Genomic DNA, 12,289 nt, shown 5'->3' with positions numbered 1-12,289 from the left:
AGTGCGCCGGGGCGCGTCATATATAGGTCGAGGCGCCGCTCGCGCGCGTGCCACCGTGTGTACGCGTGGCGGGCGAGGGAGGGCGAGGGACGCGCGTCGTCCGGTCTTCACTGCGCCGCCCGTGAGGCATCAATGGCGCAGGCTGACCGGCGCGGCAACTTTGGCATTGATTCACCGCGGGAAACGAGGCGATGAGGACGACGAAGGGCCGAGAAGAGAGCCGTGTCGGGCCCGCGGCTTTTTCGCGCTAAAACAGTTCGCCCGGCGCCCCCGGCGCCCCCCAGCGCGCCGGGTTCGGGCTGGGTCCGCCGGCGCTGTTTTCGGCCCAAGCCGGTGAAAATCGGGTTCCTGGGACACGACTGGATCGTTTTTTCGGCGCCGGCGCGAAAAAAACGTCTGGGGAAGCCTTTCTGAGGGCGCGACTGGAAATGCTCTTAGCCACGATTCACCGGCCACTAATAACCACCGCTGGTGCCACTCCTCCCCGCGGCCCTCCCCGTGCCCGTCCCGGTGACCCACCAAGGCACGCATTCAATACCGCCACTACGGCCTACGGCAGCTATCAGTCAATGCGCCACCCCAAGCCAAGCCAAGCTCGCCACCCCAGCAAAGGCCACAACCGTCCCCAGACAGGCGCCGGCCCATCACGGCGCCGCGGCTGGGAGTGGAATAAAATGGAGCTGTAGCCAGGATCTGGTTCCATACCATCGCCGCACCGCCACAAAGTGACGAAACTCCCGACGCGGACTCCATCTTCACTCCCCCACACGGGAAGAAGCAGACAAGCCGCGCGTTTCCCCACCGGGAAGCTACTAGTAACCGCGGCAAGCCGAGGAGCCGTAGCCTTCCTCTTCTTATTCTCCTTCGCCCACGGTTTCCTGGCCGGACCACCGGGGACAGCCCAGCAATGGCGAGGGCGAGGCGGGGAGGCGTGGGCTGGAGGGCGGTTCTTGCGGCGGCGCTGTGGCTTCTTCTTGTGGCGGCGGAGGCCGGGAAGTACAACGCGGTGTTCAATTTTGGGGACTCCCTGGTGGACGCCGGCAACCTGGTGACCGAGGGCATCCCGGACTACCTCGCCACGGCGCGGCCGCCCTACGGCCAGTCCTACTTCAGGCACCCCACCGGCCGCTGCTCCGACGGCCGCCTCGTCATCGACTTCATCGGTAATTCGCAGATTGTTGCACTTGAGTCTGGTCTTGGGCGCGTCCTGGGTTCGAGATTTCACTGATTTGGCTTTCCTGGCACCCGCAGCGCAAGAGTTCGGGCTGCCGCTGCTGCCCCCGTCCAAGGCCAAGAACGCCAGCTTCGCGCAGGGCGCCAACTTCGCCATCACCGGCGCCACGGCGCTCGACACCGAGTTCTTCGAGAAGCGGGGCCTCGGAAAGAGCGTCTGGAACTCCGGGTCACTCTTCACCCAAATCCAGTGGCTACGCGACCTCAAGCCCTCCTTTTGTAACTCCACCCAAGGTACAAGAAACAAAACAAATTAGTATTCTTTATATTCACATTCATATTATATTTCCATTTCATTGACATTGATGTCTGATTTTTATCTGAATTGGGTGTTCCTGTTTTCCTGTATCTGAAGAATGCAAGGATTTCTTTGCCAAGTCCCTGTTCGTCGTTGGCGAATTGGGCGGAAATGACTACAACGCGCCACTCTTTGCCGGGAAGGATCTCAGGGAGGCCTACAACTTGATGCCTCATGTCGTTCAGGGCATCTCAGATGGCGTCGAGGTGAACATTTGCGTCTTTGCTGTATTCCAGCATGCTGTGTGCAGCTTTGTTCTAATTCCGTGTGCGTGCTGCAGCAATTGATTGCTGAGGGGGCAAAGGATTTGATTGTGCCTGGAGTGATGCCATCTGGGTGCTTTCCAGTGTACCTGAGCATGTATGTTGATGCTAAAGAGGGGTACGGTCAGCGTAGCGGCTGCCTCAAGCGATTCAACACGTTTTCATGGGTGCACAACGCGATGCTCAAGGGTGCGCTGGAGAAGCTTCGTGCCAAGCACCCTGGCGTGAGGATCGTATATGGGGATTACTTTACACCAGTTATCCAGTTCTTGCTTCAGCCTGAAAAGTTTGGTGAGTTCCAAATTCTTTATTTTGTGCTGTAACTAGGTCGTCACCAACAAATAATTAAATTGTTGATGTGATTGGTTTAGCACTGGAAATCTTATGGAGTCTGATACTATTTTGCTAAATATTTGCTCCGTTAGTTCTAAGTTTGAGATAGAAATTTAACATTTCTTGACATACCTAATTTGACTTAGCTGCCCAGTCAGCTGTCAGACTATGTACTTGTGAGATGCAATAAACGTTACTGATAATTCAGATCTAGGTGTAGGGCTTTTCAGTGTCTTAGACAGTGCCATTTATCTTCTGTGTGTTTAAGATGTGGCATACCATAAGTATACAAAAAAAAATTAACATATGGAATCTTATATCTACATCCAGAATATACTACTATTTGTCAGTGATGCAGAGATCAGGAGTAATCTCCCATTAACTAAAAAATATGCGGTACTATTTACTGCTTATATTTCTATGGAGATTTCACATTGTTTTTTTCTGATATTGGGAAATGGACCTATTACTGTGAGCTCTCATGCCTTAGTTGTGCATGTTTTCATAAGCTGTGGCACAATTCTTGCAGTAAATCCTTGTTTTGTGGATTTCTGTTGCCATACAACATTGGCAGCTAAAAACTTGGCATTGCCATTTACTATTTAAGGTATTGAAACTATATAAGAATTTATATCGTGTATTATTGTTCAGCCCATATAAAATTGTCCACATCATAAGTACAATCATCTCGACGGCTAACTGTGAAGTTTAGATCTGCCTGCAAGAGAAAATCCTTATCTCGTATCGAAAACAAATCTTAAGGAGCTGTAAAGGCGTATCTATAGAACATCAAAGCAATGTACTCCCTCCGTTCCTAAATATTTGTCTTTCTAGAGATTTCAACAAGTGACTACATACGGAGCAAAATGAGTGAATCTACACTCTATATACATCCGTATGTGTAGTCCATTTGAAATCTCTAAAAAGACAAATATTTAGGAACGGAGGGAGTATTAGTGTATCATGCCATATTGAAACAAAAAATTGCGAGTTCTCAAGCAGAAATTACTTCTGCATTAGGATATTGCTAAATTGGGAATTTTATTATGATAATCGTGTAGAGCATCATCTTCCTACCTGGCACTAAGTGTTGCAATGGTAAGATTTCTGAATAACAAACTTATATTCAAGTCCTTACCACTAGGCATAGTGAAATACAAACACCAGAAATTTGCCCAGTTAACTGAACCAATCTTTTGCCCATATATATTTATGTTTATTATTTCTTTTCATACTTATTGTTTATTCGCGTTGTAGAAAAATGAACATGTACTGTACTTTAGGCATCATTCTGAACAAATAGGAAAACAAAGGTTCATACATGTGACACATCTGTGTCAGAGGGAGAATTTTCTTTTCTTGTCGCTTAAGGACATACGAGAGCCATGACCCTGTCATCTCTGTTTCACTGGCACATTAGCAGAATGGCAGTCATTTAATTATTCCGGCATGTTTGTCTTGAGTCTTGACTACTACTCCCTCGTATCACAAATATGAGATGTTCTAACTTTTTTTCTGAATCGGATGTATATAGACACGTTTTAGTGTGTTTGTTCGCTCATTTCAGTGTATGTAGTCCAAGTTGAAATATCCAAAACATCTTATGTTTATGAACAGAGGGAGTACATTGATAAGGGGCAAGAATGTGTTTATAGCTTGTATAAACATGATATACATCTGTTCGCAGAAAGCGACCAAGGAGTTTTTCTGCCAAGCAGGGACCTAACATTTCATCTCTTGATGTAGGATTTCACAAGCAGCCGCCTAGAGCATGCTGCGGCGCTGCCGGGAAGGGTCCTTACAACTTCAATCTGACAGCAAAGTGCGGCGAGCCTGGTGCTACGGCGTGTGCTGATCCGAAGACACATTGGAGCTGGGACGGCATTCACTTGACTGAGGCCGCATATGGGCACATTGCCAAAGGTTGGTTGCATGGCGAATTCGCGGATCAACCTATCATACAGTCTTCCTGAGCATCTGGTCGCTTGGCCTGTTGTGCCTCTAGAGTGTATCAAAATAGCACACCAGATTGTAACTGGTAAGGTATAGCTCCATATAGTAGCATGTATGTATATCTCCATCCATTTTGTTGGGATTCATGACAGCCAGTTAAAGAGAAATGAGATAGGAGGCTGTTAAAGCGTCATTTCTTCATTCATCAGGTGGTATAAGTAACAAAATGTATTGCTTAAAGTGGTTGAATATGATGCATAATATGATCTTCTGTAGCCTCTGACTTGCTGATCAAAATTCACTATGGCTCTTAACTTTGGCTCTTAACTTAAAACTTTTGCCTGAATCTTCGTTCACAAATATAAGATGTTTTAAACCTTTTTGTGAATCGGATGTATATAGACACGTTTTAGTGTGTTTGTTCACTCATTTCAGTCCGTATGTAGTGTATATTGAAATATCTAAAACATCTTATATTTGTGAACTGAGGGAGTACCTCAGTTTATCTTCTTGCATGAAGTGGCCACAGAGATCTCCTTTTGAAGCACTGCAAGATGTCGGCATGGTTCCTGGAGAAGATTCTCAAATATATTGTAAAAAAGTTGCCGGTGACTTGGATAGAGATTCTAGTTCGTGCAGTTAAAAGTTGGATTCTGGAACCAGGATTTGTGTGGTGCCCTCGCTATATTCCATTCCATGATTGCAGCCAGTGGGAGGGCAAGAAGCTTAGGTCCCGGGCTACCGTGGATCCCACTTCCCCCCCTAGTGATTAGAAGTTTCTATTGTGCTAACGACGCCCTGAAATACTGTGGCTGCCTGATTGGTGTTTTACTCCTTGTGTTTTTAGCCTTTTCTTTGTGCGGAATCATGGTAGGACAGCTTAATAAACAACTGGTTTGACCTATGTGTTTTTGAAAATAAAAACAAAAACTGGCTTGCCCGAGAAAACATTAACACACGAGCACGGGGGATCTGGTGAGGTGGTCACCATCAGAGCCCCCCCCCCCCCCCCCCCCCCCGCGTCGCCGGCCCGCGCATGCGGCTGGCTAAGAGCATCTTCAGCCGTTTGCCCCCCGCCCCGCGCATCCGGCTGGCCCTGGCTAAGAGCATCTTCAGCCATTTGCCCCCCCCCCCCCCCGCCGCCGGCCCGCGCATTCGGCTGGCTAAGAGCATCTTCAGTTGTTTGCCCCCTGTCCCGCGCATCCGGCTGGCTAAGAGCATCTTCAGCCGTTTGCCCCCCCCCCCCCCCCCCCCCGCCCTGCGCATCCGGCTGAGGGCTTTGGACGTTTGCGCCAGCGGTTTTTTAGGTCTGGGGTGAATCAAGTTTTCAGCCGCCCCCAGGTTTCGTCCCCCAAACGCATGCAAAATCAAAGCTCTCTTTCTCGCTACCACGGCGGTCATCATGTCACAGGTCGGCGATCGAACATAGCCAAAGTCCGTCGATCAAAAGGGTAGGAACCATAGACATGGAACTCAAACGGTAGGCTACTCTACCGTAGGGCTGGGAGAGGTCGGCCTCGGTGTTGTGGGCACAATGGCAGTGCTCGACGTTGGCGTAGGCGTGGGCATGGCCGCAGGGGCAGTGGTCGCCGCCGGTCCCGGCATCTAGTTCAAGATGAGGCCGCGCTCTGCTAGATACCACACCTTCACCTGCTCATCCATCGTCGTCATGTCCGCTCCCATCCGGAATGCTAGGTCAGTGTTCCTCTTCTTCGTGGCGACGTTGGTCCTGAGAAGGTTGACTTGATGTCCTGCTTCGTCATCAACGCCGACCACCTCACCTCGGATTTCTCCTCCCTCTTGGTGGCGTTGCTCTTGGCGTTGGCGATGCACTGTTCTATCGACGATTGCAGCCGTTCGGCAGAGGGTGTCGCGTCCCTCGCTGCATTGGCTCTTTTGTTGCCATCAGGACGCCCTTCTGCCGAGTCTGGGTTGTAGACACTGTCCTTGGTCTTGGCGAGAGCGAGCCGACACTCTGTCCATTTCTCGCAAGACTCGATCCTGGTGAACACATGAAGGAACTTGAACTCCTGGTCGCTATTGTCCTGGCGAAACATGTCGAACATTCGAACCATCTACACAGTCAAAGAAGAAGTGTCAGCGAAGTACACGACGAAGAGCAGGGTCAACGAGCAATGGGCATACCTGACGCTCGACGTTGGCGCCGCTCTCCGGCCGAGCCATACCCTTCTCTTGAATCCCATGCCACTTGTTGCAGGCCTGCTGGATGGTCGCCCAATGGTTGGTCGTGGCCTTCTCGCCGCGATCCATTTGTGTTGAGGATATAACTACTGAGTGTAAACCGCCCAGGAGGGGCCGGTTCACGCTCAACTATGTTAAAGCCCATGAAGACAAGAAGATGGCGCTTTACTGATAAAACCTAGAGGCCCAGAGCCCAGAGGCGGATTAGGGTCCATAGTGGTAAACCGCCATAATTGTATAACTTGTATTGTAAGTTAGGGAAAGGGAGAAACCGAGCCAAACACTTGTATGAGTCGGCCTCGGGACTCTATAAACCGGTCGGGCGTCAACCTGTGTATATAAAGGGATGACCCGACGACGGTTCAGGAAGAACAGACAACAACTCGAGATCCAGGCAAAGCGTATTTGCTCCCTGGTCATTGAAACCCCAATAATCCCATCACAACTAGACGTAGGCTTTTACCTTCATCGAAGGGGCCGAACTAGTATAAACTCTCGTGTCCCTTGTCCGGTTTAACCCCTTCAGGCTAATGTCGTTGCGATGGCTCCACGACTAAGTCCTTCCGCTAGGACATCTGACGTGATATTTCCACGACAGTTGGCGCCCACCGTGGGGCTATCGCACGATGGTTCCGAGTTCTTGAAGGGCAGCTTTGAAGGACTCAAGGGGTACGTGGTTGGCCGGATGACCAAGAGTCGTCGCGGCAAGCTCTACATCGACAATGCAGGATGGGGCCCCGAGGCCGGCTCAATTGAGTACGGGTACCGGGTCCCCTTTGGTGGAATTCACGTTTTCATTGGCAAGATCGGCGAATCGGGCCCTGAGCTGGACATCTCCACCGACCTCGTCGAGACGGCTCAGCGTGCAAGTCCTGCCCGGGTTCAGCTTGCCATGAAGCGTGCGTTCGTAGGATTCATCCATGGTGCGGAATCTGAACCGGTGTCCGATGGTGAGACAGCCGTCTACTCAGATGGTAAATCATCCACTGGTGAAACCGAGTCGCTATACCAACTGCACGATGGCCGGTTTGAGGGTTACTCCGATGGCGACAGTATTTCGGGCCCCCTTGAACCGCCAAACCGGGTTGCGATCTTCATGGCCGGTACGCAGCCCACCGTGCAATCTTCATCTACAGCAGCAATGGTCTCTGGATCGGCAGCCGCGGCAGGAGGCCCGACGCGCCGGCCGGCTCAAGTTCTGGCAGGTTTACTGGACGATTTGACGACATTGTTGACCACATCGGTGACTCCAGAGACTCAAGTTCAGCATAATGTGGATGTCACGAAGCTAAGGGATCAGATAACTCAGGCCAAGGCAGACTTGGCAACTGAGGAGGCCAGGATGGATGAAGAGCGGGCCGCTTTGGATGCCCAATCACAACTGATCCAGGCACAGAATTACCGGCTCATGTTGGATCAGAACGCCTCAAACGAAGTTATGAGAAGGAAGTACCGGTCTCGACTGCCGCAAATTTACGAGGGTCTGAATCTCTTCGGTACACCAAGAGCTGGGCCTAGCAATCCAGCAGGAGCAAACCGGACCGAGGTACCTGGGGCGGCGCCAGATCAGCCACGGACGATGGACCCGCCTCGATGGACGGACAACCCGCCGCAATATGTAGCAACACCACTGGGTCACTTTTCCAGTCATTTGGATAACATGATAGCGGCAGCATCACGTTTGGCGGCTATTCCGATGGAGGGTGATTCCTTAGCAGCGATTGAGACTCGATGAGCCAGGGATCTTCTTCAAACCGCCGTGGTACAGCAACAGGCTTATTCCTACAGCCGAGACATGATACATTCAACCCCTCGTTCGAGCAAGAGTTATAGTAGGCACATAGATGAACCGGCCGTGTCAAGCAGTGCGCGGCGTCGTGATGCCCCTCGAGGGCCTAATCCGGCGAACGGCGGTTTGAGTGCTCAGGATGTGGTGGATAATGTGAAGGAAATATGCCCTAGAGGCAATAATAAAGTTATTATTTATTTCCTTATTTCATGATAAATGTTTATTATTCATGCTAGAATTGTATTAACCGGAAACATAATACATGTGTGAATACATAGACAAACATAGTGTCACTAGTATGCCTCTACTTGACTAGCTCGTTAATCAAAGATGGTTAAGTTTCCTAACCATAGACATGAGTTGTCATTTGATTAACGGGATCACATCATTAGAAGAATGATGTGATTGACTTGACCCATTCCGTTAGCTTAGCACTTGATCATTTAGTATGTTGCTATTGCTTTCTTCATGACTTATACATGTTCCTGTAACTATTAGATTATGCAACTCCCATTTACCGGAGGAACACTTTGGGTGCTACCAAACGTCACAACATAACTGGGTGATTATAAAGGAGTACTACAGGTGTCTCCAAAGGTACATGTTGGGTTGGCGTATTTCAAGATTAGGTTTTGTCACTCCGATTGTCGGAGAGGTATCTCTGGGCCCTCTCGGTAATGCACATCACTATAAGCCTTGCAAGCAATGTAGCTAATGAGTTAGTTAGGGAATGATGCATTATGTAACAAGTAAAGAGACTTGCCGGTAACGAGATTGAACTAGGTATTGGATACCGACGATCGAATCTCGGGCAAGTAACATACCGATGATAAAGGGAACAACGTATGTTGTTATGCGGTTTGACCGATAAAGATCTTCGTAGAATATGTGGGAGCCAATATGAGCATCCAGGTTCTGCTATTGGTTATTGACCGGAAACGTGTCTCGATCATGTCTACATAGTTCTCGAACCCGTAGGGTCCGCACGCTTAAGGTTTCGATGACAGTTTTATTATGAGTTTATGAGTTTTGATGTACCGAAGGAGTTCGGAGTCCCGGATGAGATCGGGGACATGACGAGGAGTCTCGAAATGGTCGAGACATAAAGATCGATATATTGGACGACTATATTCGGACTTCGGAAAGGTTCCGAGTGATTCGGGTATTTTTCGGAGTATCGGAGAGTTACGGGAATACGTATTGGGCCTTATTGGGCCATACGGGAAAGAAGGAAAAGAGCCTCAAGGGTGGCCGCACCCCTCCCCTTGGTCTGGTCCGAATTGGACTAGGGAAGGGGGGCGCCCCTTCCTTCCTTCTCCTTTTCCCTTCCTCTTTTCCTATTCCATATGGGAGGTGGAATCCTACTAGGACTAGGGAGTCCTAGTAGGACTCCACACTTGGTGCGCCCCCTCCTAGGGCCGGCCTCCTCCTCCCTTGTGTTGGGGAACGTAGAATAAATTCAAATTTTTCCTACGTGTCATCAAGATCTATCTATGAAGAAACCAGCAACGAGGGGAAGGAGAGTGCATCTACATACCCTTGTAGATCGCTAAGCGGAAGCGTTCAAGAGAACGGGGTTGAAGGAGTCGTACTCGTCGTGATCCAAATCACCGGAGATCCTAGTGCCGAACGGACGGCACCTCTGCGTTCAACACACGTACAGCCCGGTGACGTCTCCCATGCCTTGATCCAGCAAGGAGAGAGGGAGAGGTTGAGGAAGACTCCATCCAGCAGCAGCACGACGGCGTGGTGGTGGTGAAGGAGCGTGGCAATCCTACAGGGCTTCGCCAAGCACCGCGGGAGAGGAGAAGTACTTGGGAGAGGGGGAGGGCTGCGCCAGAACTTGTGTGCGGCTGCCCTCCCACCCCCCACATATATATAGGGGCAAGGGAGAGGGAGGCCGGCCCCCTCAGATCCAATCTGAGGAGGGGGCGGCGGCCAGGGGGGTTGCCTTGCCCCCCAAGGCAAGGGAGGTGCCCCCCTTTAGGGTTTCCCCCAGCCCTAGGCGCCTTGGGCCTTGGTGGGGGGGGCGCACCAGCCCACCTGGGGCTGGTCCCCTCCCACACTTGGCCCATGCAGCCCTCTGGGGCTGGTGGCCCCACCTGGTGGACCCCCGGGACCCTCCCGGAGGTCCCGGTACATTACCGATAGCACCCGGAACTTTTCCGGTGACCAAAACAGGACTTCCCATATATAAATATTTACCTCCGGACCATTCCGGAACTCCTCGTGACGTCCGGGATCTCATCCGGGACTCCGAACAACTTTCGGTAACCACATACAAACTTCCTTTATAACCCTAGCGTCATCGAACCTTAAGTGTGTAGACCCTACGGGTTCGGGAGACATGTAGACATGACCGAGACGTTCTCCGGTCAATAACCAACAGCGGGATCTGGATACCCATGTTGGCTCCCACATGTTCCACGATGATCTCATCGGATGAACCACGATGTCAAGGACTCAATCGATCCCGTATACAATTCCCTTTGTCTAGCGGTATTGTACTTGCCCGAGATTCGATCGTCGGTATGCCGATACCTTGTTCAATCTCGTTACCGGCAAGTCTCTTTACTCGTTCCATAACACATCATCCCGTGATCAACCCCTTGGTCACATTGTGCACATTATGATGATGTCCTACCGAGTGGGCCCAGAGATACCTCTCCGCTTACACGGAGTGACAAATCCCAGTCTCGATTCGTGCCAACCCAACAGACACTTTCGGAGATACCTGTAGTGCACCTTTATAGCCACCCAGTTACGTTGTGACGTTTGGTACACCCAAAGCATTTCTACGGTATCCGGGAGTTACACAATCTCATGGTCTAAGGAAAAAATACTTGACATTAGAAAAGCTTTAGCATACGAACTACACGATCTTTGTGCTAGGCTTAGGATTGGGTCTTGTCCATCACATCATTCTCCTAATGATGTGATCCCGTTATCAATGACATCCAATGTCCATGGTCAGGAAACCGTAACCATCTATTGATCAACGAGCTAGTCAACTAGAGGCTTACTAGGGACATGGTGTTGTCTATGTACCCACACATGTATCTGAGTTTCCTATCAATACAATTATAGCATGGATGATAAACGACTATCATGAACAAGGAAATATAATAATAACTAATTTATTATTGCCTCTAGGGCATATTTCCAACAGTCTCCCACTTGCACTAGAGTCAATAATCTAGTTCACATCGCCGTGTGATTAACACTGACAGGTCACATCGCCATGTGACCAACATCCAAAGAGTTTACTAGTGTCATTAAACTAGTTCACATCATCATGTGATTAAGACTCAATGAGTTCTGGGGTTTGATCATGTTTTGCTTGTGAGAGAGGTTTTAGTCAATGGGTCTGCAACAATCAGATCCGTATGTACTTCGCAAATCTCCAGGTCTTATTGTAAATGCTGCTACCACTCTCCACTTGGAGCTATTCCAAATGGTTGCTCCACTATACGTATCCGGTTTGCTACTCAGAGTCATTCGGATAGGTGTTAAAGCTTGCATCGACGTAACCCTTTACATTGAACTCTTTAGCACCTCCATAATCGAGAAACATATCCTTATTCCTCTAAGGATAATTTTGACCGCTGTCCAATGATCCATTCCTGGATACTTCTTGTACCCCTTGACTGACTCATGGCAAGGCACACTTCTGGTGCAGTACACAGCATAGCATACTATAGAGCCTACATCTCAAGCATAGGGGACGACCTTCGTCCTTTCTCTCTTTTCTGCCGTGGTCGAGCTTTAAGTCTTAACTTCATACCTTACATCTCAGGCAAGAACTCCTTCTTTGAATGATCCATCTTGAACACCTTCAAGATCATGTCAAGGTATATGCTCATTTGAAAGTACCATTAAGCGTTTTTTGATCTATCCTCATAGATCTTGATGCTCAATGTTCAAGTAGCTTAATCTAGGTTTTCTATTGAAAAACACCTTTCAAATAACCCTATATGCTTTCCAGAAATTCTACATCATTTCTGATCAACAATATGTCAACAACATATACTCATCAGAAATTCTATAGTGCTCCCACTCACTTCTTTGGAAATACAAGTTTCTCATGAACTTTGTATAAACCCAAAATCTTTGATCATCTCATCAAAGCGCACATTCCAACTCCGAGATGCTTACTCCAGTTCTTAGAAGGATTGCTGGAGCCAGCATACCTTTTAGCATCCTTAGGATCGACAAAAA

General features: G+C 49.3%; 1 protein-coding gene across 1 annotated transcript; it reads left to right on the top strand.

Moving 5' to 3' along the window:
* The first annotated feature begins 576 nt into the window (after window positions 1-576).
* Window positions 577-4,358, top strand: LOC123157954 (GDSL esterase/lipase At5g45910). Its single transcript, XM_044576123.1, has 5 exons — window positions 577-1,163; window positions 1,252-1,467; window positions 1,589-1,737; window positions 1,812-2,085; window positions 3,874-4,358. Exons 1-5 carry the CDS (start codon window positions 908-910, stop codon window positions 4,098-4,100), a joined length of 1,122 nt encoding a protein of 373 aa, XP_044432058.1. The 5' UTR covers window positions 577-907; the 3' UTR covers window positions 4,101-4,358.
* Window positions 4,359-12,289: the final 7,931 nt, after the last annotated feature.

Source organism: Triticum aestivum, chromosome 7B, assembly GCF_018294505.1.
Source record: "Triticum aestivum cultivar Chinese Spring chromosome 7B, IWGSC CS RefSeq v2.1, whole genome shotgun sequence".
NCBI classification, from domain to species: Eukaryota; Viridiplantae; Streptophyta; class Magnoliopsida; order Poales; family Poaceae; genus Triticum; species Triticum aestivum.
Note: the sequence above shows the minus strand (reverse complement) of the source record. Positions and strands in the feature narration are given on the sequence as shown.